The sequence below is a fragment of the Manis javanica genome, chromosome 5, assembly GCF_040802235.1.
Source record: "Manis javanica isolate MJ-LG chromosome 5, MJ_LKY, whole genome shotgun sequence".
In the NCBI taxonomy this organism is placed as follows: Eukaryota; Metazoa; Chordata; class Mammalia; order Pholidota; family Manidae; genus Manis; species Manis javanica.
In genome coordinates this window covers 31,243,882-31,270,783 of record NC_133160.1, presented here as the reverse complement: position 1 = coordinate 31,270,783, position 26,902 = coordinate 31,243,882, and the positions used below count along the sequence as shown (strand labels likewise).

Sequence of the window (26,902 nt, the reverse complement as noted above, 5' to 3'; positions counted from 1 at the left end):
GAGGCAGTGTCAAGTTGAGACTGTTCCCACGAGAGACTGCAGAGTAGAAGATTGTCCATGTATTATAATAAGGTGGACTTGGAGTGATCATGATGAAACTGCTTGAGGTCCTGAGCTAGGACCTGTCTAAAATTATGGGGACTATCTCGGAAGCTTTGTGGCAAAACTGTCCAAGTGAGTTGTTCAGAATGTCTTGTGTATGGGTCCGTCCAGGTGCAGGGGTCTAGAGGGATAGAAAAATGGGTCCTTGAGATCTAGGACTGAGAAGTGGGATGCTGAGGCAGGGATCTGCAATAAAAGACTGTATGGATTTGGAACTAAGGGATGGATAGGGACAATGGCTATGTTGATGAGGCGAAGGTCTTGGACAAGGTGGAAAGATCCGTTGGTTTTTTTAACAGCTAATATGGGGGTATTAAATGGGGAGTGAGTGGGTCTGAGGTAATTTATGTTTAAGAGATCTTGAGTGATGGGTTGGAGGCCTATGAGGGCTGAAGTGGTTAGGGGGTATTGGGCTTGACAGATATACTGAGACGGGTCACGTAATTTGATAGAGGCAGGGGGACATAGGGCCACGGAGGGGCTTGTAATGTCCTAAACTTTGGGATTTACAGGGTGTATGAGGGCAGAACTGGAGCTTTCATTGGGTAGAGGGGGGTCGTCAGCTATGAGGGCCATCAGAAAGGGAGTACTGGGGGCTGTGGGAGTGGATATAGTTATGGAAACGTGGAGGAGGGAAAGGATGACTCGTCTTAGTAAAGGGATGGGACACTGGGGCATAACCAGGAAGGAGTGGGAGAAAGGTATGGGATTGTCTAGGATTGTGCATAAAAAGGGGGGGGGTTTAATGGGAAAATCTGTTTCCCTCCTACCCCGACTATAGGAGTAATGGCAGGCATGGTAGGGCCCCGGTATTCTCACAAGACTGAGAAGGTGGCTCCTGTATCTAGGAGGAAGGAGATGGGGCGACCGTCTACTGTTAAAGTAACCCTGGGCTCCTGTTTGGTGATGGAAATGGTCGGGCGAGAAGCCCCCGGGCCCGTCAATCTTCTTCTGCCAGCCCCACTAAGGCAGGCTTAGGATGGGGGTTGTTCGTCCAGCCTCCCCTTCAGGTGGTTGGGCAATCAGACTCCCAGTGGCCTTTTTTGTGGCATCTGGGGCATGGGGTGGTAGGAGATCTGGGGGAGGGGCACGCCCTTGACCAATGTCCCTCTTTTCCGCACTTGAAACAAGCTCCTGGGGGGGCTTGTTTGTAGAGGGGCGCCCAGGTTGTGGTTTTATCAGCTGGGCCAACATCTGGAAATTGACCTGATTAGCCTTTTGTTTACGGCGGTCTTTCTCCTCTTCCCGGTTATGGAAGACTTTAAAGGCCACTGTTAGGATCTCAGTCTGTGGGGTAGCGGGGCCCTGTTCTAACTTTTTGAGTTTACCTTTAATGTCGGGTAGCCTTGAGCTAGGAAGTATGTCATAAGGACATGTCTTCCTTCAGGTGTTTCTGGGTCTAGGCTGGTATACTGTAATAGGGCTTGAGTGAGTCTGTCTAAGAACTTGGAGGGGATTTCGTCTCTCTTTTGAATTATGTCTTGGAGCTTTTGAAAATTGACTACTTTACAAGCTGCCTTTTTCAGACCTGCTATTAAGCAGGAGGCAAAAATATCTCGAGAGCGGAGACTCATGGCGGTGTTATAATCTCAGTGTGGGTCTTGTTCGGGGACAGCAGTGGGGCCGGGGCGATAGGTAGGGTCAGTCCTGTGGGTTTCGGTAGCCTGCGTTTGGGCAAAGTCTCAAACTCGTCTACGCTCTTCAGGGAGGAGAGTATTGGCCAGGAGCATGAAAATGTCATGATGTGTGAGGCTGTAAGACTGGAGTGTCTATTGAAACTCCCTGATGTATGTCATGGGATCAGTGGAAAAGGAACTTAGGCGTTTCTCTAGTTGGGCTAAATCTCTTAAGGAGAAAGGGACGTGAACGCGCACGATGCCTTCGGATCCTGCTACCTCCAGGAGGGGGGCGATAATTTTGGGAGGCTCTCGGGACTGAGTCTGAGGGGGACTGAAGGGTTCTGGCTCAGTCTGTGGGGGAGTGACGCGGTCTAGCCGTGCCTAGTCGAGCAGGTCCTGAAGTGCAGATGGGGGGCAAAGAAAATAAAGAAAGATAGAATCGGACCCACATGTCGCCAGCTAGCAGCTCAGCTGCTTACTTCTGCCGCTCTAGTTGGGCTTGAACTCATGACTCTGAATTAAGAGTCCCATGCTCTACTAACTGAGCTGCAGCAGGGCTCTAGTTAATTGCTTATGGAATGCGTAAACAGAATATTCTTTGTTCTCCATTCCTGCCACATCCGCAAGTGGGGGAAGGGCATATTTAGAAGCAGGGGCGGTGTTTCTACACATCTTCAAGGTCTCCCTATTTTCAGAGTGAGGAGTCTTGGCAAGATATGTTTCTGTGGACAGATAACTTCTAAGGACTGCACCGGTTGTTCTCTAGCTTGTGCTTTCCCATGCTGCGTTCAGACATGGGGGAAGGTGCTTTCCCATTCTCTCTACAAACATGTGAGAAGACAAAGGCGGTCCTTACCAGGGGAGAAACAGGTGATGAGGGCAAAGACGGAGGAGGCCCCCGGGACCTAGTTAAAGGGGGGCTGAAAGGCTCAGGCTTAATCTGCAGGGAATGAAGGTGGAGGAGGTGAGATGGGGGAGGAGATGGTGGGGGAGGAAGGGAGAAGGGCTGTTGTAGGAGAAGAAGGGGAAGGGAGTGAACGGGAGGCTTCTGCGGGGGCGGCGGCTTGCAGGCTAGGAGAACTTGGGAGGGGGCGGGGAGAGGAGGAGGCAGAAAGCTTCGATATAGGGAATCTCCTTCCATTTTTTCAGGCACTGGCAGTAGTTAAAAAGATCGCGAGTGATGTTAGGGTCAAGAGTTCCCCCTGCGGGCCATTGGTTGTTATTGTCTAGGGGGTATGTCGGCCAATCTTGGGAGCAATATTTATGGAGAAGTTTTGGTTTTATATCAGGCGTCAGGGAGAGGGTAGCCAGATGCTTAAGCAGGCATTCAAGAGGTGAACTTTCCGGGAGGGATGAGGAGGCTCCCATGGCTAAAGGACAGAGAAGGAGACAAACAGGGGAAGACGAACGGAGATCCTCGGACCGGAGGCAGACGGCAAGGAGACAAAGGGCGTCCCCGATGATCCTTGGTGGTCTGCAGAAACTCGTATATGAGTCGGAATTTCTTGGGAAGTGTGGGTTGTCACCCAGACTTCCCTAAGAAGGCAGAGTGCCGGAGTCACGAGGTACCTAGCGCTAGGCGTTTTCGGCAGACATAACAGATTTCGGAGGATGGAACAGAAGGAGGAGGGGGCAGGGAAAGGGAGCGTTCTCATCCGCAAAGGAGTCACCTCGTTTATGGCTGTTGGAGGGGGGGGGGCCTGAGAGTCTGCTGCAGCCGTGAAGGCCTGAGGCGGGGAGAGTTCCCTCCTCATCTCCGAGCATCAGGGCCTTGCCGGACGATCACGGGCAATGGCACTGCGATAGCTCGGGGAAGAGCGGCCCACCCGGGGAAATTTTGCTTAAAAAGTTTCAGCACTGATTGAAGGGACGGTGAATGCGTTTATGACTGTCGGAGGAGGGGCCTGAGCGTCCGTCGCAGCCGTAAAGACTTGAGGCGGGGATTTATGACTATCGGAGGAGGGGCCTGAGCGTCCACCGCAGCCATAAAGGCTTGAGGCAGGGATTTATGGCTGTCGGAGGAGGGGCCTGAGGGTCCGCCGCAGCCGTGAAGGCCTGAGGCGGGGAGAGTTCCCTCCTCATCCCCGAGCGTCAGGGCCTTGCCGGACGATCACGGTCAATGGCACTGCAATAGCTCGGGGAAGAGTGGCCCACTCCGGGGGGAAAACTTACCTAAAGGCCAGAGAGGAGTGGTGAGTGTGAGGAGCCAGCACCGGAAAAAGAGGACGAGGGCAAGCTGCTGCTGGTGTCGGGGGGAAGACAGGGCCCAGTTGGGGTGTCCCGTCTCCCGGGTTTCGGCACCAATGAAAGGAAAGGAGCGACACATAGCAGCAATTCACTGGAGAGTTCCGCTTTATTAGGGAAAGGTGCTGGGTTATATAGGAAGGGGCATGAATTGATTGAGGTGTCACTTCTATGTGGCTGGTGGCTGTTGGCTAGGTGCTGGGATTGGGAGGGGGGCGAGAGGTGATTGGGCTTCAGGTGGCGCCGGTGGGAACTGAGGACCCCGAAGAGAAGCCGGAAGCTTGCCATCTTACTGGTGGGGACCCTTCACTAAGCATTTTATTTATTTATTTATAATTTTTTATTTTGATATCATTAATGTATAATTACTTGAACAACATTATGGTTACTAGACTCCCCCCATTATCATGTGCCCCCCACATACCCCATTACAGTCACTGTCCATCAGCATAGTATGATGCTGTAGAATCATTACTTGTCTTCTGTGTATATACTGCCTTCCCCAGGACCCCCTCGCTCTAAACATTTTAAACGCCTTACCTTATTAATTCTCACAACACCCGTATGAGGTAAGTTAACTGTTCTTGGTCTTTAGGAGTAGCCAATATAAGTTACTTTGGCTACTTTAAGCAGAAAAAGATATTCAGAAGTATAACAGTTCACATTATTTTTGGGAGAGCTGCAGAAACAGACTGTAGGCTAGGCTTTTAGGAATTACTCCTCAAATCAATACGCAGAACAGAACAGCCAAAGGGACTGCTGGCTCTATAGCTATTAGAAACACAAAGATTTGGGAGGTTATTACTACAGATGCTGCTCCAAATTAACACAGTCTCTGCTACAATCTGGAAGCTTCCCAATCAGGAAGCTGTCTGTTCAATCAGGAAGCTATCACTACAGTGGCTAGTACCAGATGCCATTATCCACACCAGCAAAATATGAATGTCCTGTGCCCCATCTCTCTTCCCACATAATCTAGGTCTGAATTCAAAGGTTTATGGGAGTGCATTTGATTAAAAAGATCTAATTCACATCCCGAACACTAGCTGCAAGTAATTCTGGAAATGGGAACTTCCACCCTCTGTAAGATAAAAAAAATCATGCTAGGAGAAGGTTGGAATAGGCACTGAATGGGTTAACTGATAGACTCACAGATAATGAAACTGAGGCACAGAAATTAAGAAACTTGGTCAAAAACACGCAGCAACCAAGTGGCAGGTCCAAGATTCAAAGGCAGGTGCTATGGCCCCAAAGACTAATGAGGCATGTAAGAGAATACTAATACAGCGCACAGGCGAGGTCATGGGAGTGAGGTGTCCAGTTCTAACACACAAACTTCTGTACTCATAAAAAGCAACTTCCAATTTACTGTGCTCACTAATCCTGGCATCACCTCTAAAATTTTAAGTCTCATAATTTCACATCTTCAAAATTCAAAAAGGTATTACTAATTTATTTGACCATATTATTTTTGGTGTAGAAAATGTTCTCAAGTATTTTGGCAGTGGAGGCGGTGATGGTGTGTTTGAAAAGGTTCTCTCATGAAACAGTGATTGAGGACATACATACTCAGGCTTCAGTAATCACCTCCAACCCCAGCTCTTCATATTAATTCCATGGTACAACCTAAAAGAACATTTAAAAGTAGCCTGAATTTATTTTAGGACTTTCTAATGGAACAACTTACTGATTCCACTTGCATCAAAAAGTTGGGGAAACTATGTTGTATGCAGTAGGATGATGGTTATTTAGACTCTCCTTTGGAAAGCTGACCATTATTCAGCTCTTAGGGACTGGAAATCGTGAAGCCAAAGCTTGTTGTGTATCCTCTGTTATCTGAAACTGTATTTCCACACATCCTTAGTACAGTTTGGTCTCTTAGTCTGCTTGTCTAACTATCTATCTATACCACAGATGTGTTTATCCACCTACCTACCTATCTCCATCTGTCCATCCATCCAACCATTCACCCCCTGCACCCGTAAGAATGACCCAGATAGAAGAATAAAAACATTAAACTGTATCCACAATAAGTATATCAGTAAGTACAGACCAAGGCTAAGAGAAGTGACAAGGACCAGTTTCAAATCCTAGGATGGAAATGTTGAAAGTTCCCCACAAAGGAGAAAGTGTCAGCTATTTTTAAAAGCCTGTAATTTGAACAGAGATCTTTCTGGGGGCAGGGGAAAAAGAAAGTGCTTCATTTGACATGACAAGTTATAAATTGCAAATCTGCCAGTTTGGAACAGGTAAATATTTGCTGAAGATTAAGTACATGGCAAAAGGACATCATTAAATCTAAAGTAATTAAAAAGATCAATTTAGTATCAAGTGTACTTATTCCATTCTTAATGAGCATACAGCCCCAATAACCACGAGCCTAGTCCAATCTATCTATCTCCATGGTGTAGAAGGAAATAATAAATGTTTTCAGCGTGACTTCCAGCATAATGAGTCTAAATTAATTACTCCGTGTGCAAGTGAAAATGGATTTGGTTAAACCAATAAGCCTGCCAGCCAAGGACATCAGCCACATGCTGGACTAAATTTCTTATTAATCAAATGTACATCAAACTGATCAAACTATATCATTGACATGTGCACAGAAGAAGGGCTATGTCAAACTTATATTTTAGTTCCTAACTAATTTTTGTTTTTCAAAGTAATATATGCTCATAGCTTTAAAAGTCAGATGAGGCTTAAAGTCTTACAATGAACAATAGTTCCCTGCCTCTCCAGCCCCCTTCCTATTCCTGAGTCTGCATTTCAACTTGCTGTTCCTTCTAGTTTTTTTAATCTTATATTTTTATGTGAACATATATGAAAATCTATCAGCTTTAGACATTTATGTTGGTATCCTTAGGTCTCAGGCACATATGCTCATATGGGCACATGGCCTCAGAGGTCTTCCCCCAGCGTCTAAATACAGTTATGTAGTTTTTTTATTAAATCATTATTCAGTGTTTATGTAACTATATAAAGTTGATTTCTGCTAAATGTACAAAGAAGGTTTCCTTTATTGCACAATATTATTGCTTCTGTGGTTAATAGTTATTTCTTTTTTGCATTTGCTTGCTATGCTTTGGCAATATCTCTAACTCTACCCACATCCTCCAAGAGCCTCTCAGTATAATTTTCCATGTGTCAAACTGACAGATAGCCTCTTCTTTCTCCAGGTTGCTAACCTCTGAGAGCCCTTGAACCTCCTGTAGCAGTCAGTCTGGTTGCTCTCCAGGCCTGCCCCATGGCTGTTGACTGTGGTCTCCCCTCTGTTGGTCTCCTAAATTTCTTGTATTATTTTCATGATGATTTCCTCTGCTACATTTTCTGTTTTGTTTTCTGATAACTTCTTTTGCTCTATCATTGTCTATTTCTTCAAGTTCTTTATTTCTTATTAGTCTTTATATTTTGTGATGGAGGATTTTTACAAATACCTGGTGATATTTGGCTGTGAGTTCATAATTTGAGGGTGAGGCATTAAAAAGCTAATTGGAAGTTCTTGCCATGCGTAGGACTTACAGACCACTGGACTTCATAATAGGGTGACTGATATTCATTCAGGTTTTCCAACAATGGACCCTCTTGTCTCTGGAACTGGCCAGAGAGTCATGGTTGAGGATGCTGTTTTAGACAGGAAGGTTCAGAAAATCCTCTTTGAGGAGGTGGCATTTAATTGGAGCTCTAAATACAATGAGGGAGGAGGCAGTGTGAATACCTGAGGCAGACAGGGTCCAGATGGCAAATGCAAAGGGCCTGAGAGGGCTTTAGCAAGGGTGAGGACCATCCACAATGTCAGAGCAGAGTGAGCAAGGAGGAGACAGGAGGAACAATGTGCATTTATAATTTATGGAAACAATTTCACATAGACCTTGTCAGAGACATTAAAAAGCCTAATATTAAAATATTTAGTGATAGTTTGTAAAAATGAATCTGAATAATTCGTACAGTATTTGACATCAGGCAAAAAAAAATGCACCATGACGTGTCTGTTTAATCAGGCAGGCTAACAGTTCTGTGAAATTATTTATCCCTGTTTGACCTGGTGAAGATTGTGAAAATAAAAAATTTATACCTCATAAACACTTACACTAGGGACTCTCTGAATAAGATATAAATCTGTACACATGTCTGAGGTAAATCAAAGGAAGCTCATGTTGTTGAGAAAAATCAAAAGCTTAAAAAAAAAAAACCCATCCAGTTGCCATGGCAACAAGAAAATCATTAGACAGAAAATATAGTTTCCATCTCAAGCATGATCACATTCAGAAGCTGAATATCTTCTGGCCCTGCTTTGGAAGTCTTATTTAACCTTTCTCCAGTCATTTCTGGAGATGGGACAAGGCCTGGGGCCTTTGTTGGAGTGGGGCAACTCTCTAATAAAATGCTCTTTAAGACAGTGACAGTAAATCCAAGGATTCACAGGATGAAGCACAAGGCTATTTACTTTACTTGAAATTATTCTCCAACTTTTCCCATACACCACTATATTGCAGAGAATTTCCACTTAGGAGCTAGATACCAAATGGTTATTGAGAGACTAGAAGGTCATATAATTTGCTGGAGGGTTTCCAAATCCTTCTCCTTGAATTTCTGTAATTTCCAAGAGTGAGTCAGAGCTGACTCTAAACACCATCTGCGCTCCTCCACCAGCCACCCTGCTAAGAGCCCTGCCACTTGCATGCTGCCAAACATGTCCTGACTCTCCCCTCACCAGCTTTCTCCACCAGGAGAACCCACTGCTCCTTGGGGACCCATGCCTGCACCCCTCCTCCATGAAGCTTCCCAGTTCCCCAGGCAGAGCTGGCTGGTCCCAGCCCAGCTCCCACAGTGTTCAGTGGACAATATTCAGCAACTCTTCTGTCCTATAGACAGGCAGCCTGTCCTGCCTGTGTAGTGAGATGCCAATGCCTCGGACAGTGCTGGTTTCAATGGACCTGAGTCTAGGAGAGAAACTGCTACACACAAACCACAGTAACTGGTTTTAGTGAATGAGGCAATATGAATCAATGTACTGCTCTAGCTTTTAATGCAGAAGGACAATTTCGAATCATCACAACACAACTAGAGGGAAGAATCTGGGAAGCTAGAGGGAGGCATCTGTGTCTGGTCCCGACTCAGGCCCTAGCTGATGAGACTACTGAACTGCTCTCCTTTTCCAAACTGTCTGCAGAATACCATCTGTGTCCTGAGGGATGGTACCAGGTGCGCCACAAAAATGGGGACTTGATTTTCCATGGAGTTCAAGATGGTGGGGTTAAAAACATTTCCCAGGTCTTTTCGCTGTAGACTGTGGCACAAAAGCATCTCACCCACAGAGCTGGAGGAGGATGGAATGATGCAATCCAGGAAAGTGCTACTGAGTGCACCATGAATGCTAGCTGTTTTTTTCCATTTTTATTATGCTTCTCATCCATCCATATGCGGTAGATTTTTTTCATAAGGATTATAAATGGCTTTCAATTTTTAACAAAGAAAGCTGTTTTACTCAAGAATTGGTTAAATAATAACTTAGCTAGAAGGGTTTGTCATATTTTTTTTCCTGAATCGTAACAGAAACCATCCCTTCCCTACCTAGTTCTTCCTCTCCATAAACGTTACACGGTGTTAATGTCTCTATCAAAAAAAATTGTTTTTTTATGTTGGAAAGCTATATTTGAAGAAAAGGACTCACAGGTTATGAGAACCACTCACTCTGAGCAGAAGGGCTTTACCATTAACCTCCTTTCTGGTAGGCAGCACTGTTTCCAGCCTCCAGGAGAAGGCTCAGACCTGAATGGGAGTTCCCCATTTGCTTTCCCCAAAACTGAGCACTGCCTTTCTGAAAATGATAACACAAAAACATCACGTCTATAAACTCACCCTTGGGTCACAAAGTTGAAGGGAATCAAATGTAAACACATGTCAAGTTTTGTCCCTTCAATGCCAAAGACAGCAGGTGTGTCTTAGATGAATGGGATTCCAGGAGAGAGAATTATGGGGCCACTTCAGCTGACTGAACATAGGGTTAGACAAAAAGGAAATGATAAAGATGCAAATCCGAACTACATATACCCCTTTTCTCTTTTCTATAACTATGTGGATAACTAGTTTTTCTGTAACTATTCTGTCTCTGTCACTCACCTTCCCCTGCTGTCCCCTCCTCACGTACCCCATAGCAGGTGATTCACTTTCAATGGACTCTGTTCAGAATGGATTATCATTTATAGCAACACGATTAAACAGAGGCCTAGAGATACTGCAAATGTCATGTAGCCCCCAGTCAGAGCTGAGCTGAGCAAACAAAACAATGCCCCCATTAAGGGATTTTAAAGGGCAAGGGAAACAGTCTCTCAATGTTACAGGGGCGCTTCTTCTTCTAACCAACAAATAATCTCTTTTAAATTAATATCAAATAAATATTTCAGGAACCCAAGAGAAACTAGGGACAAAGCTCAGAGGAGCCTGGAGAAAAAAACTCCTGAAAGTCACAAAGAGACCCATAAGAGGCTATTTTAGGAGGAGAAAGCCGTAGGGCAAACACTGTATGGCATTTGCAGCCTGGAGCACGACAGATGGGGAGCTCCTGTCATGACAAGGGAAACAGGCATGTCAGCCACACAACACTGGGGCAGGGAAGGTGTAAGTCTGGGGAGAGGGCAGAATACCTCTAAAAACCAAAATCAGTCAAAGGGAGAAATAAAGTTTAAAACCCGTTTATTGCTTACAAACTGCAGCCCAGGGCCTTCTCTCTTTCCTGCTCCAGCAGAAGCAAAAGCGGCACTACTCCTCACCTCTCAGGTACAGATAAGCCCTCTGTTACCCACTGATAGGGAGATGAACTTCTCTCCACCCCTGAGGATATGCAAATGCACTAAAGCCATACTTCTTTCCACCTCTGAATGCCTACTGATATGCAGATGTACTAAAGCCAGGTGAGATATTCTGGAAAAATTACAATTTTACACACAGACCACCCCTCCAGAAATCTCACCTTAAAACTTACTCATTCCCCATCTTCCAAGCAAACTAATGACATACAGCAGCAATAGCAATAAAATTATGATAATCATCAAGCCAGAGGATCCAGCCTATGCAAATTAAGTAAATGTACTGTACAGCACAATCTCTCACTAAACACAAAATATGTTTCTATACTTGTTTACTCATTCCTAACAATTAAGCTAGGTTACTCACAAAACTTTTACCAAACATTAGACGAAGTCAAGCCTCTCTTTAAGCATTTTTTTCTTGACAACAGCAATACAATCATGATAATTCTCAAGCCAGAGGATTTAGCTAGGTTCAAAGTCCCATGCAGATCAAATTCAAAACTCGTCCATTCCAGCCATCACGTGGCAGCTACAGCCAAGTGGTGCATCTAGGACACAAGGACTGTAGAAGCAAATAACCATGATCATGGGGGGCCACTTTGCTGTTATTCCAGGAATACACAAGAGGCCAGCTTCCAGGCCTTTTCCCCAAGGTGCCAGAAGAGCCAGCCATCTCCAGTCCATGTGTCAAAATGTCCAGGGCCACGTCCATTTTATTCTTAATTGCTGCACACATCCTTGCAACGCATGTCCAATAAAGTGGGTGCCTTGACTGCTCTCAATTATGGGCAACCAGCCATAGACTGCAAAGAGATGCTCTAGGCCCCTCTTGGTGGTTTGCTGATCTGCACAACATGCAGGGCACTCCTTCCAGGCTTGGCTGACTTCTTCAAAGCTCAATGGCAAGCCCCACCAACAGGCCCACATTGTCTTTTGCCCTGCATGCAACAAATGCTGATGTAGCCATTGGGTCACATCAGAGGCAGGCTTTCTTTCTAGCCAGTGCATCTGGGCCAATGTATCTGCTTCATCATTCCCTGGGGATGCCAAAGGCAAGTGGCCAGTCACATGATATACAGCAGGTGTCTGGGCCACACCACTCCATGCCCTTTGGGTCCAGTCTCGCACCCACCCCACGATGGGATAGGTGGTAAAATACCTTGGTTGGAGCTGTTCTGGCAATGGGCTCTGTAGCCAGCAAGGTGTGGTACACAGCAGCCAGCTGCTTCTCTGTCAAGGTGACCCAGACCTCTGCTCTTTTCCATAGTTGTGACCAGGCTGTGGCCAGCAACAAGAGAGCAGCAGTGGTAGAAGCAGTAGCCTTAGGCCTGGGTCACGGACCAGGGTCAATGTGGCCAACAGTGGTAGTGGTGACTCCATGACCACACAAGTGTAAACACACGTCCCTTGGTGTAAGTGCCACTTCTCCCCATCATTTCTAGGGGTGGCCCTCCCAAAGGTCGCACCTATTTTGACAGATTTTGGGTTCAGAGGAATCCTGCCAACTGTGCCAGATGTAAGTCCATGGAAAGGAAATACCAGGGCAAAATACCTCTAAAAACTGAAATCAGTTAAACGGAGAAATAAACTTTAAAACCCATTTGTTGTTTACAAACTGTAGTCTAGGGCCTCTCTCTTTCCTGCTCCAGCAGAAACAAAAGCAGCACTACTCCTCACCTCTCAGGTATAGATAAGCCCTCTGTTGCCCAGGTAATCACCCACTGATATGGAGATGAACATCTCTCCACCCCTGAGGATATGCAAATGCACTTAAGTCATACTTCTTTCCACCTCTGAACGCCTACTGATACACAGATGTACTAAAGCCAGGCGAGATATTCTGGAAATATTACAATTTTACCCACAGCAGGTGATGTCGGATGGTTCCAGAAACATACAGAACAGTGTGGCCTGGGACAACTGCCCAGAAATCTCTACCTGGAGAGGCAAATCTTCTGTTAAGATTCTCAGGCACAGAATTAGGGTTAATGGGATTTTAAGGTCTAAAAGATGTTGAAGTCTAAAGAAATAAAAAGATTTCATCTTGCTTTTAGGGTGAGACTGAGGATACAATAGTATTGGTAAAAGGAATGGTTCCATTCCAGAATAACTCTAAGTCCCTTTTAGTGATTTGGAATACAATGTATACCCTAGCCAAGCCAACCTAAAAAATGTTAGCAGTGGACAAGAGAAGTCTGGGTGATGGATCATGTTACACTATCCGATAGCCAGACACAAAAGCCCAGTTCCTCATTCGCCGAAGTTACATCTCCAAACATGGAGAGTAAAGGAACCAAGGCAGGAACACAGGCAGTTTCCATGCTACTCATGAATCTTTTTAATATGTGGAGTGTTTCTCTCCTAGACTCACTTCTATTACTCTTAAGAATTGGAAAAAAAGGTAAGGAGCAGGGGGTGAATGAAGAGAGGAGGGCAGGGAGCATGAAAGCAGTGGCATTATAGGAAAGGCAAAAGAAAACAGCAAAATAGTAAGAGTCTCTGAATGCAAGAAGTATAGTTGTTTATCTCATACTTCTTTGTGTCTTTTCATATCTCTCAATCCTCAACAGTAAACACAAAAAAATTTTAAAGGAGAGAGATATCAAAGGGATCAGAGAAATCAAGTTGAGACAATACACAGGAAGTATGTGGGTAAAACTGTAATATTTCCAGAATATCTCACCTGGCTTTAGTGCATCTGCATTTCAATAGGCATTCCTCAGGGCTGGATAGGCATAGTTCATCTCCATATCATTGGGTAATTACCTGGGTGACTAAGGGCTTATCTGAACCTGAGAGGTTAGGGGGAGGGCTGGTTTGCTTCTGCTGGAGCAAGACAGAGAAATGACCCAGGACTGCAGTTTGTAAGCAATAAAATGGGTTTTAAGCTTTATTTCACCCTTTGACTGATTTTGGTTTTAGAGATATTTTGCCCTGGTATTTCCTTTCCCCAGAGTCACAAAGCAACACAAATATTGCCACTTCAAAGCAAATGCTTGCTCTGTCTCACACAGGGCCCCAGTTCCTCCTCCTGTGTCTTCAAGGGCAATGGTCAGCTGTCAGTCATTTATTAAATGTCCACCAAATGCCTGACCCTGAGCAGAGAAATGAAAAAGTAGGGCTGTTGGCCTTGCCAAACTTGGCAGTAAAGAAAGAATCAAAAGAAATATAATTCCTAGAGCATTATTAACTGCTAATAATAATAATAATAATAAATTAATAAGAAGTTATTAACTGCTAATAACTTCTTCTGATGACAGCTGTAATCAGAACTTGCAGAGAACAGAGGTCAGAGTTCCCAGAAAGACTTCACTGAACCAAGAAGCCAGAGCTGGCTGCTAACGGAAATGGGGATTTGGATAAACTCCCATGGTTCTCCACAGAAAGATCGCAGCTAGGATGGAGTGTCTCAATGGCTTCTTTGGGGAGACTCTGTAATATGATTCTGCTTAAAGACAATGCAGTTCTTGTGTGCCCTTAACCATTTGTCAAAGTGTCACTGTAACCTTCTGCATTTCTGATAAGCTGGCTCGAAAATTACAGTCACGTCCTATTTTCAAACTAATGTATTTTTAACTTTTTATTAAATTATAGTATATGTATATGAAAGTGCCTAAATAATAGCTCTATTTTCAGCTCTAAATATCAGCTCTATTTTCACAAACTGAATATACCCAATGTAACCAGCACCCAGATCAAGAAGCAGAACAGCACCAGGACCACGAGCCCTTCTTGCACCCCCTTCTAGTTACTGCCCTCCCAAAGGTTACTGTCATTTTGGCTTCTGACACCTAGATTGCTTTGCCTTCTTTATACTGTATACAAAAGGTATTACACCTCAGGTATTCTTCAGTATCTGGCTTCTTTCACTCAACCTTGTGCTGTGAGACTCATCCATGTTGTTATGCAGAGCAGCAGTCCACTTATTTCTGATGACGTATCATATGCCACTGCTTTCATGCTCCCTGCCCTCCTCTCTTCATTCACCCCCTGCTCCTTACCTTTTTTTCCAATTCTTAAGAGTAATAGAAGTGAGTCTAGGAGAGAAACACTCCACATATTAAAAAGATTCATGAGTAGCATGGAAACTGCCTGTGTTCCTGCCTTGGTTCCTTTACTCTCCATGTTTGGAGATGTAACTTCGGCGAATGAGGAACTGGGCTTTCGTGTCTGGCTATCGGATAGTGTAACATGATCCATCACCCAGACTTCTCTTGTCCACTGCTTACCATTACCTATACGCAACCATTTATTTATCCATTTTACTGGTGCTGGGCATTTGGGAAGCTTCTAGTTATGGCTGTTATAACTGGAATTGCTAGGACTGTTTGAGGGCATGTCCTTCCATGAACATGAGGATGTATTTCTGTTAGGTGCGTGTCTAAGAGTGGAACCACTGGGCCTCAGGGTATACAAATGTTCTGCTGGAACGTAGTTTCTGGAGAAACTACAAATAGGTGTAAAGTTTATCTGGGAATTAAGGGCCCATCTCTGCTTTTGCCAGTCCCTAGTTCTAACGATGGTGTACCCTACCAGACTCAGTCCAAACCTGATCTTCTTTCATCCAAGATTGAGAGCCCCCAAACCATTCTATTTTCAACTACTGTAAAAGTATTACCACCATGGATATTGTTAAAGCTTATTTTCTTTGTAAAGAAGAGGCTGTTAACCAGAAGGGCAGAATAAATTATACTGCAGTTAAAGGTAAATTATATTATAAAGGACAAGCTGTCTAGTAAAACACAGCTTGTAATACAATTATAATTAATTGTTTCTATTGCAAAACCCCCAAACTTAAACTTCAGTTACTGCACTGAAAATAAGAATTAGTCTGCAACAGATGCATCAGTAAAACCCTGTTGCCACACAGCCCCAGAATTAATATTCCCCAAGTTTATGAAATCCATCTGTCCAATTTTTCTAGGTTTTCACTTTAGACAATCCTATTTATAGTCCCTCTAAACTAATTGCTTTTTACTTTTTAAAAATCAGGATATTTTTCTAGTATATCCAGGATTTAAGCTTCATAAGAGCTTTCTTATCTCAAACACCAAGTTTAATTTCCTTCCTAGAACATTTTTTTTTCAGAATATTAAACTTCAGAAAAACAGCAGATCAAGAGATTATTGAGCAATAGAAGGGCTTAAATAAATTAAGGCTTCCAGGCTGTGCCACTACTTCCTGTTTCCAAAAAGTAATCTTTTTGAGGATATTAAACATCATTTGTGACCTTTAAAAAGAACTTCCTGAAGTCATTCATTCATAATAAGATCTGGTGAGGCTATCACAATCATGAATAATATAAAATGATGCCGATTTTCAGTTATAAGTCCTGATAATGCCTATTACACATCTTCAAAATTAGTGAAGAGGTTTCAGTCCAAGTAACAATCAAATATATTTTGCTTGGCACCATCAGATTAAAAAAGCTCAAATAAACACAATTAGGGAAGAGAAATGAGAAATAGAATAACTTTAGAGAAACAGTTCCGTTAATACTGAATTCCCTATGGAGGTTGAAGGAAAAGGGAATTTGTTCTTAGTATAAGACCTGCTTCCAAGACAAGTAATGATTTGATAGCATCTTACTTCACTGATAGACAGTGACTGCAATGGGGGCAGATGGTGGTGAGAACTTGATAATCTGTGTGAATGTTGAAACCACAATGTTGTTCATGTGAAACCTTCATAAGATTGTATATCAGTGATACTATTAAAAAAAAAAAGACCTGCGACCTGCTCCCATACAAGTGGAAAGGGTGGCTGCTGTAATGATGGGAGAGTAGGCTCATAGATCTTCTCAAGCAGTAAGGAATGATTTGACAGGTATGGAAAGGAACTCCGTGGGCTCTTCCACAGCTAGAATCCCCACTCTACTGGCATCCAGAGGTTATGACATGTCACAGAGTACTATGACCAATATGTTTATTCATTCAACAAATATTTGTGAAGCCATTGTGTACTATTGTGAAGCTATTATATACCATTGTACATCTACTATGTACACTGTTCTAAGGTCTGGAGATTCTTTGGTGTACAGCACAGATACGGTTCCTGTTCTCATGGAGCTAAAGCTCTAGAAGAGGAGGTAAAACAAGGAATAATTAACTACACAGATAAATTCTAATAGGTGACATATAAGGTGCCCCAGAGAATATGATAGTAACTAAATCTGGATGTGGGGTGGGGGAGGGGGTTAAGGAGTAACTTGGTTGTGTAGAACATGTGATAGAGCCACCAGTGTTAAATGTGTTGAGTCCATTATTCATAACTAACACCATCTTTGGCCAGGTAAGTGATATTTATTGCATCTTTCCACCTATCATTTCCATACAATTAATTTTTTGGAACTTTCATTTTTATTTTAACCACTTGGAGGCCACACAAAGGAAGGAAGAGTATCATATGGTATCTCTTCAAAGAGTGGATGATCTAGTCTATAGAGGAATCAGTCTTACAAATAACCCTCCGGCCCCCAACACCAAATGAAGCATCTTGAAGTACATGCAGACTTAACCATAAGGGAGCCTAGCTGGAGGCAGGGAAGACTGCAGGGAACAGGGTATTTGGGCTGGATCCTATATGTATCATTTCTCTAGGCCTAGGAGGAGGGAAGAACACTCCCAGGAAAGGGAAGGGGCATGAAAAGTTGGAAAGAGGTGCAAAGGTCATGGTGTGCTTGATGAGTGGCCTGCAGACTGGCTGAGTGGCTGGGGAGGAGGCCAGAGCTGTGGGTATGGAGGCAAATGGGGGCCTCTGGGTGGAGGGATGGGTGTGGGCCAGACTGTAAGGCCCAGGACTCCAGGCTGAATGGGGGGTTGCAGACCAGGGGTACCATGCGGCACTACACAGACATTCCCACCTCCCCTCTGTTCTACATCCACACTCCACCTGGCTCCCCACTGCTCCGCCCCGGGAAGCTGCCCACACAGACTGTATCAATGGCATCCTTGGAGTTGAGAACCATGGGGAGGTCTGGCAAGAGATGCAAGGAGGGAGAAAGGTGAGATCGGATTACTTACTTGCCTGGCTCCCTTCCTGGCCCTTGCCCTGAGCTGCCTGCCTCCCTCCACCTTTCTCCGCATCCCTCTGAGCGGCTCCAGCTCCGGTCAGGCAGCCCTCTCTACACTGTGAGCATGCTCTCTCCGGGTTTCCAGGCACCGGCACTGGGCTTCCCCAGGTGGTTTCCTGACTCCTACCCACACCTTTAACATCCTTATTAAGCTTTCCTCAAATTACCTGGTTGGACTGTGTTATCTGTCCCCCCCCCAGGACCTGAATGGACATAGCCCTGTACAAGGAAAGTGGAGGTGGCAGAGGGTGGGGAAGCAGGGGAGAGGAGGGGGAGATAAAGGTGTGAGAGGCAATGCACAGTCAGAGATGCCTGTGGGAGACAGAAGGTAGTGATGATGGTGATGAGTTGGGGGATGGCAGAGGAGGAATGACCGACTAGCCACAGACCACAGCACTAATGTGACACTGACCATGTGCCAGGCACTATTCCGCAGGCTTTTACAGAACACATTTAACTCCTACAGCTTCCTGTGAGGCATCCCATTTACTTTTTTTTTTTTTTTTTGACAATGGCTGCAGCCCTGATGTGGCGCAGCACCGTCATTTTTATTTTTATTATTTATTAATTTTTTTTTTTGTCGGCCTTTTTTTTTTTTTGAGAGGGCATCTCTCATATTTATTGATCAAATGGTTGTTAACAACAATAAAATTCTGTATAGGGGAGTCAATGCTCAATGCACAATCATTAATCCACCCCCAGCCTAATTCTCGTCAGTCTCCAATCTTCTGAAGCATAACGAACAAGTTCTTACATGGCGAACAAATTCTTACATAGTGAATAAGTTCTTACATGGTGAACAGTACAAGGGCATTCATCACAAAAACTTTCAGTTTTGATCACTCATTATGAACTATAAACAATCAGGTCAAATATGAATATTCGTTTGATTTTTATACTTGATTTATATGTGAATCCCACATTTCTCCCTTTATTATTATTTTTTTTAAATAAAATGCTGAAGTGGTAGGTAGAGAGGCATCCCATTTAATAGATGGGGAAACTGAGGCACAGAGAGGCTGAGTGACTTGTTCAAGGTCCCAAGCTAGTATGCGGGAGAAGGTCAGACTCAAACCCAGAGGAGTCTAGCACCAGAGTCATGCTTTCAGCCGCTGTGCTAGACTGACCACTCTGGCTGGGGCAGAGCAGGAACTTCACAATTCAAGGTCTCGGAGGAGGCAAGGCACTGGTGACAACTCTGAGGAAAGCCATCTGTCTAGATTGCTGGAGTAGAGCTTTTTGAAGAAAATCTTGCTGCCCATCCAAACTCTGCCTGAATGACAATGCAGAACCTGGTACAGGCATCAGAATGGCAGAAATCGTTTTAAAATAATGACCACATCCAAATAAATGACAGTGGTTCTGCTATAGAACTGTAATTATGTCCTAAGGAACCTTGCATTATTAAAAAACATATCATATAAATAGTTATTTCCATGCAGAAAAAGGAGGATTATGGTTAGAGAGCTGATAAAACTAGATAATCTTTTCCTGTAGGACTTTTGACAATAAAGAGTTCAATTATATTTTGTTGCCATCTAAAAACAGTAAACACCTTGATCACAGACTAAAGAAAGAGAACAAAGGCAAAACCTGAATAGCACAGGAAAATAAGCTCCTGCCAAGTTCACACCCAACCACAAAGGTTCTCTCCGAGGGATCACACACCACAACCACTAATGATCTGGAAGATGTAAACTGTGCTTCCCACATAGAGGCAGAACCACAGGTTCTTGGAATGAAAGCTTATACCGGAAGGGAAATGTTCATCGGCAATGTTCCTTTAAGGTCTCTTGGAGCAGATTAGACCGTGAAAGCAATGGTGCTCCGGAAAACGAGGTGTGCTGCAAGCAGCACGGCAGGCACGTCCTGTTACTTATTTTCCACGGCCTCTCACCACCACAGGTTAAAACGACACCTCCCGCTGTCTTCTTCTTTGGGCCAGCAGAGCCACGCCAACATGTGCCTTTTAATATCAGAAATAACTTCCACAGCAATCACTTTCCTTTCCTTCAGGAGAAAGAGAGGAAGGGAAAATGCTCCTTGGTCAGGCTCATGTATTTTTCTTCTGCACTGTGGGCTGCCGGGCATGCCAAGCGCAGCCGAGGCTGTAATGAGGAACCCGATACCGATACCGAGCTCTTCGGGACGTCGGCTGGGAGCCTGCAGCGACGTCGTGGGAGCTGGAGAATAGCTAGTGACCGCACTGACTGGCCTCTGCCTTGTTCTGCTCTTCCTGAGTGTCCTCGTGCCGGGGCCTGTGCCCAGTAAAGATGGGTTGTAATGGTCCATTTCTGCAGTTCACTTGACATCAGAGGCAGGTTGCTGTGACTATGTGAACCTCGGGTTTTCCGTGCAAGAGGGGGCAGCCGGCAGATGACATTTGTTTATTAGTGATGTTCCTTACATTCATATTAACAGGAGCCAAGAAAAGCTGACACAATTGTGACTATTTATCCTTCTAGGTTTTTATTTATCTTTCTGCAGCCCATATACATACCTTGACCTTCATGGTCAGGACTGGCCTTAGTTTCCTTTTCAGAATCGCTGGGTGACTTAGGAGTAGCAAGTCCCCTGGGGGGGTCCTTCAAGATGATTCAACACAAACGCGAAAGTTACCGTCAGAGAAGCATATGAAAGGAGAAGATTCCTTTTAAGGAGTACACCCTCTTTTCTGGGTAAACAGGAGAGATTCAGTGAAGTACTTCGGAAGGGATGTATTTAGCCAAGTGTATTGTCAATTTTAAAACTTCCTATTTTCCTGATACCTCAAAGTCCCCACAAACAGGCTGAGAGCACCAGCTCCCAGGCACGGGTGTGAGAAGGTTGGCCCCTATTACAGTTCCTTTTCTTGCCCTCCCCTCACTGTAACCGAGTGTCACTCAAATACACTGCTAAAATCCCCTCACGCCTCTCGCTTGTGTATGTTCCCCCTGGCCCCCGCCTGGGCACTCTCTCCCAGCCTCTCCTCTGCTTCGGTGAGTTGGCTCTGTGTGCTCCTCCCACGGGCCGCTCTGGGCCTGCCACGCCTCCGTCCTCTGGCACCTGTGAGTATCATGAACCTTTTCATCTCATATGCTTCTCCGACTGAAATTTTTGTGGCTGTGTTAGGATTGTCCTTAAAGACCCCACCAGGGGGACTTACTACTCCTAAATCACCCAGTGGTTTTGAAAAGGAAGCTAAGGTCAACGATGGCCATGAAGGTCAAGGTACGTATATGGGCCGCAGGAATTGATCCACAACCTGAGATTTGAAAAAATACTATCTGAACATTCGGATTTGGAAAAGGCAATCTAAATTGTAGGATCTTCAAATAAAATCGGGAAGACACAAACTTTAATCCACAGTGTAGAAAATCAGAGATTTAATCATAAAATTTTTCCCCGGGTATGTTTTTCCTTAAAAAAAACAATCTTCATGACATCCAGTGAACCAGCTGTACTGGTACTTAGGTGCAAGTTGTAAAGCAAAACACCTGTGTATTCTGCTTAATTAAAAATTTTTTGTGTGTAGCCCTTTCATGCAATTAGAATTCAAGTTGTTGTTTATAAAAATACAGAACAATGATATAGTATAGAACTGCCTTCCTGGATAGGAATAGAGAACATCAAGATTTATGGATATACAAATAAAGAATTCAGTTCTTCACATGAAAAAACAAAAAAGCAACCTTCATCTCCTTAAGTTAAGGTTGGAAGGGGCTGCCTGCAGGAAGCCCATTTTCGGGCCTGCTTCTCCAGGTTCCAAGTAAACAAAAGGTGCCCTGCCCTTCTTCAGTTATAGTTGACATGGAGGAGAGGGGATATTCACACTCCGCTCCATCCTACTGCAAGTAATAGTAGCTTTCAAACAGTTCCCCCTTTTCCCTTCATGTTGCACTACCTGTCCCCGCTAATCTGATCTCCCCTTCCCTGAGCACACAGCTAGGTTGCATTTGCCAGCCCCGCCTCACTCCTCCCCCGCCCCGACCCCACTCTCCCAACCGCCACCCCCTTTGTGGCCAAATGTGGCCCAGAACCAAGTCCATAGCAATAGCAGTGGTGGAGAGCATGGAGGTGGGGGAGTGGACAGGAGCACTGGAGGAGAGGCAGAAGCCCGGCTGGAACGGGTTGGAGAGAAATCACGATGGGGAGAATGGAGAATGCGAGCATGGACAGATTAGACACATGTTTCACATCACCCATTGCTGTAAAAAGGAACAGGATGATGGGCAGTAGCCAAAGAGTGCTTTGGGTCAAGGGAGGATTTCTTATTTTTAAGATGGGAGATATTACAGGAGCATTCATGTTGCTAAGAATAAGCCAGTCAAGAGGGACAAATCAATGATGCAGGAGAGAGGAGATAAGTGGAGGTGTGATGTCCCTGGCTAGGAAAGAGAGAGAGACTGCCTGCTGTTGGGGGACTGGCCTCAGATAGGACAGAGCACAGACAATTCCCTCACTCCAGCAGACGGGTGCCTGTGTATACAGGGGCAGGTGGTAGGGCGGTGAGAAAATTCTTTTTCTGTTGCTTGAATTTTCTCAGTAAAACAAGAAGCCAGAGGCAAGCTTATGGGCTCATAATGTGATCCGTAGAAGAGGAAGAAATGACCCAGCTTCCTGTAGACGCTGATGACAACCAGCCTCAGGCTGGACCAGGGCTGGGTGCCAATGCCCACCCGGGCTGCCCGGCCCAGTTGTTCTTTTCTCCTTCTCTCTTCTTAAAAATGTATTTCTTTATTTATTCCAATTGCAGGGTCATATTCATTGTTTGAGCTGCAAGTTAGTTTCAGCAAAACAATATAGTGCATAACATTTAAAAATGCTGTTAATTTATTAGTTTTGTTATTTATCGTTTGGGTTTTATAATTGTGTAAGCACCATAGCCCAAGGCATTTGAACTTAAGCATTCTTACCACACACACACAGACACACACAGACACACACACACACACACACACACACGTTAATTATGTGAGATGATAGATGAGTTAATTATTTTTATCTTGTAATCATTTTACTACCTATATGCCATTCAAATTATCACATTGTATACTTTCACTATATACAATTATATTTGCCATTTAGTCCTCAGTAAGACTATAAAAAATTGTTGAGCCCATTTCTAAGGAGAGGAAACAGTTGGGAGAACTTGGCTTAGCCAGGAGGGGATAAAAGAAGGCAAATGTCTCAGGAATTGAGACCAGGCAGAGAAAGACCCTAAATCCTTTACCACATAAAAAAGTTAAAATCCTTGATCTGTTCACTGTCAGTTTTCCTAGTGAAGTCTTCCTATTCATTGAGAAAACTACTAATCTCCCAACAGGAAAAATAGGCTAAGGATATTTACAAAGGATTCATAGGTAAAGAAATGTGAATGACCCATACAAAAAAAAAACCACTGCATTTCATCCAGAGGTAGAAGGAAGAATGTGGTTGCGAGGGGCTGAGGGAAGAGGGGGTGGGAGTTAGTGTTTAGTGGGTGCAGAGTTACAAGTTCTGGAGATGCATGGTGGTGATGGTGACATGCTAATGTAAATGTACTTTATGCCACTGAACTATACACTTAAAGGCTAATACAGCACATTTTATGTTATGTGTATTTCATCACAAATTTTAAAACAGCACATTTCATTGGTGAAGAAATGCAAATTCAAACAATGAGACGACACTTTGTGCCCATGCTCTATGCTCAGTGAGGACACACAGTGGGTACCAAACCTTGGAATGAATGGATGCTACCAGGATGTGGGGACAGGAGGAGCCCCTTTCTCCTACCAGCCTGCTGGGTGGAGGATAAACAGGTGTCATGTTATGAGAGGGCCAGGGGAGTCAAATGCTCTGACCCTGTAATTCATCTTCAGGAGTCTATTCTAAAGAAAGGATCTGCAACCAGGCTCAGAATATCTAAGTGTGTTCGTATCAATCCACTTCATGCTGGAAGGCACCAGGGCACCACCAGTGGATGACAACTGGAGGAATGTCTGGAAGATATAAGGCGGGATGGGCAAGATAGAGCATGAAGCCCAACAGAGCCAGGCACCACACCCAACCAGCTGAAAGAAGATGGCTCATGAAGAATGAGTTTCCCAGCAGAAGGAGAAAGTAGAGGAAGGAGGTGGAGGAGGTCTGTCTAGATATTATTTAAGGGGATTAGGACAGTGAGCCAGGTGCCCTCCAACACCATAAACATACCTCTTCTCAGAGTTGCCACCTCTGGTGTGTGTGTCAGCAGTATACAACACAAAACACATGGAATGTTTATGCCCACAGTAGCATTATTCGTAACAGTAAAAATCATAGTCAGCAAAAACAGTTAATCAATTATGGCACATCTACATAACAGAATGTCTTTCGGCCATTAAAATTGATTTTTTAATTAAATAAAATAAGGAAATGCTCACAGTACAATGTTTAAAGAAAATTGAGATAATTGGCAAAAATTGAATCAGGTCTGTGAATTGGAGTAGATAACAGTGCTGTATAAATGATGATTTTCCTGATTTTGATACTTGTACTGCACTTACATAAGAGAGCATCCCTGTTTTTAGAAAATGCACATGGCACTAAAGTATTTATGCATAAAGCATCATATCTACACTTATTCTCAAATGATTAAGAGAAAATAATAATATACAGAGAATGATAAAGCAAATGTGGTAAAATGTTAACAATGGGAGAATGTGGATGGAGGGCAAAATTTTTTAGAAAAGCAAGTAACCCAGCAGAAAAGAGCCAATGATAAGGGCAGGTAAACGCACTTCTTAACAAATATGTCTAATAAATGTGTACAGGGCAATGGTCAACCTTATTAGTGACCAGAGAAAGGCAAATTAGAACAATGAATTCTTGTTTTTCATTCATGTTAGCAAGGATGTGGGAAAATAGACACTTTGAGACGTTTTTGGTACAGCCTTTTGCAGCTATCTGACAATTTCGGAAATGTGCATGCTCTTTGGTACAGCAATTCCACTTCTAGAAACCTATTCTACAGAGTGGAAAAAAAGCAGCATTCAAATTTTTACATAGAGTATGATCCCTATTTAGTGAAAAATAAAAAGCCACAAGTAAATCACAAAACTAGTAACAATGATTCATGATAATCTCCAGGTTTTAAAAAGGAGAATGTTTTCTCAGCATTGCTTTTTAAAAATATAGAAGTATTCAAAGAGGCAGGAAACATACAAATAGAGCAAACCTCCAAGAACCCACCAACCATAGTTAACTCATGTTACCAGGTATAAGAAAACATATCACTACATATATGTGAAGGCCATTCTGACTTCTTCCACCGTTTTCCTCCTAGAGTTTCTTTTTTCTAAGCTTTCTTCTTTAAAGTTTTCTATACTTCACAATTAAGACCTATTATGCCTATAACAATCACAAGCCTTTTGAAAAGCAGCATTGACTGTAAACAAGCAAGTCATTTGCACACTGCTCAGTGTGTGTTGGGGGGGCCCTCTGGTAATTCCCTCTGACCACTTGTTATTGGAGAAACTTGCACCGTCAGGTCCCTCCACTTGACGCCGTAGGACTGGCTACCTGGAGGGCTCTGAGTCGGAATAAAGTGCCATTTGGGAAGCAGTAGCTTTTCCCTTTGAATGCCCAGGTAACTCTTCAAGGGACCCATACTTGGTGAACTAGCAGTCGCAACGTGACTGAACCGGCAGCAAGGACTGGGCTGATCACCTCTTTACAGTCCCCCCGCTTTGTTACTGTTGAGGAATTTAAGGGGACTTGACCAAGAGCAGACCCCAGGCCTGACATGAGGGAGAATAAAGGAAGGCCTCTACCAGCAGCCAGGCCTGGGATCCTTTTTTTTCCCTTTCTGGAAAACAAGGACTAAAAGGAGCCAGATCATGGCTCTGAGGTGTTTCCAGTATGTTCCACTGAAAAAAGGCTCCCTCCTCAGATTTCCCACAACATAAGCCTGGTCAGTGCCCCCTTCAGTGTATGAACGAGGAGAGGCTTTTCCTTTGTACTGGATCTCTGTTCTTGCTCAGGTTGAAATCTGTTCACCCTCAAGAGCCTTTCTGGTGATTAATCCCTGCCTCTCAGGTGTCAGCCCTAATATAATAAGGAAGTACACAAGTGGCCTCATTGCTGGGACTTAGGGACACACCCACATACACAGCCCCATGGGTGTGTATATCTCCCAAGATGATTGCAGTAAGCAGCAATTCCCCTGAGCCAACAGGATGGACTTTTAAATGAAACTTTGCCTGATGAATAACCCGTGCAGTGGTCACCCTCCAACACGGCCCCCACGGGCCCACTTTGCCCAGTGTTCATGCTCCTTTTAGTTTCCTTCTGTGCTACCACAGGGCTCCTGTGTGTGACCCACAGAATACAGTGGAAGTGGTGACCTGTCATTTTTGATATTAGGTTATGAAAGGCCCTGTGTCTTCTGTTTTGAGCCCATCCCCCCTCACCTCAATCAGGGAGAAGTCAACTACCATGTCTTGGAGACACTCAGCAGCCCCGTGGAGCAAGGCCCATGTGGAGGGCTGAAGACCCAGCCAAGTCACATGAGTGACCCTTCTTGGAAGGAGATCCCTTAGCTCCAGTCAAAGCTTCAGCGTGGCTGTAACCTCAAGAAAGTCCCTGAGCCAGAACCCAACAGCCACACCACTTTCAGATCTCTGCCCCCCAGGAACTGTTAGGTAGTAAGTGTTTTAAGCCAAAGAGTTTTGGGATAATTTGTTATTATTCCCAATAGATGACTGAGTTCCCTGTTCCTCAAAACCCTATATGTTTCAACAAAGTTTTTACTAAGCTGTATTTTAGAGGATACAAAAATGTTGGTCACAGACTCCCAAAGAATTTTTTAAAGCCCCTTATTTAAAAGATTTATAAATGATGGATCTATAATTTTTATTTTCTCAGCTGATTAAATTCACATAGTAAGAGATTTTCCAAAAGACTACAAATTGGTGCCATAACATGCAATACTAAAATAAACTGTGTATTTTTAAGGAAGGACTGGGATATTATTATATGGGGCTTTAGAGGAGCTGCCTTCCCAGCAGGCTCTACCGAGCAGTCTGCTGACATCCTCCATGTAGCTCTCAGACACT

The 26,902-nt window shown here is 44.1% G+C and overlaps 1 protein-coding gene across 14 annotated transcripts in view; it reads right to left on the bottom strand.

Annotated features, from left to right (window-relative positions):
* The window catches only part of SHLD1 (shieldin complex subunit 1), a 122,148-nt gene that overhangs the window by 49,932 nt on the left and 45,314 nt on the right, over positions 1-26,902 (bottom strand). For 2 of the 14 annotated variants that reach the window (XM_073236911.1, XM_073236910.1), the window contains exon 3: positions 5,535-5,591. The exons of 10 other annotated variants lie outside the window; for them this stretch is intronic. In XM_073236911.1, coding sequence (XP_073093012.1) covers positions 5,569-5,591 — 23 coding nt within the window. In that variant the 3' untranslated portion in view covers positions 5,535-5,568. 2 more of the 14 variants (XM_073236912.1, XM_073236906.1) reach the window with 2 other exon arrangements.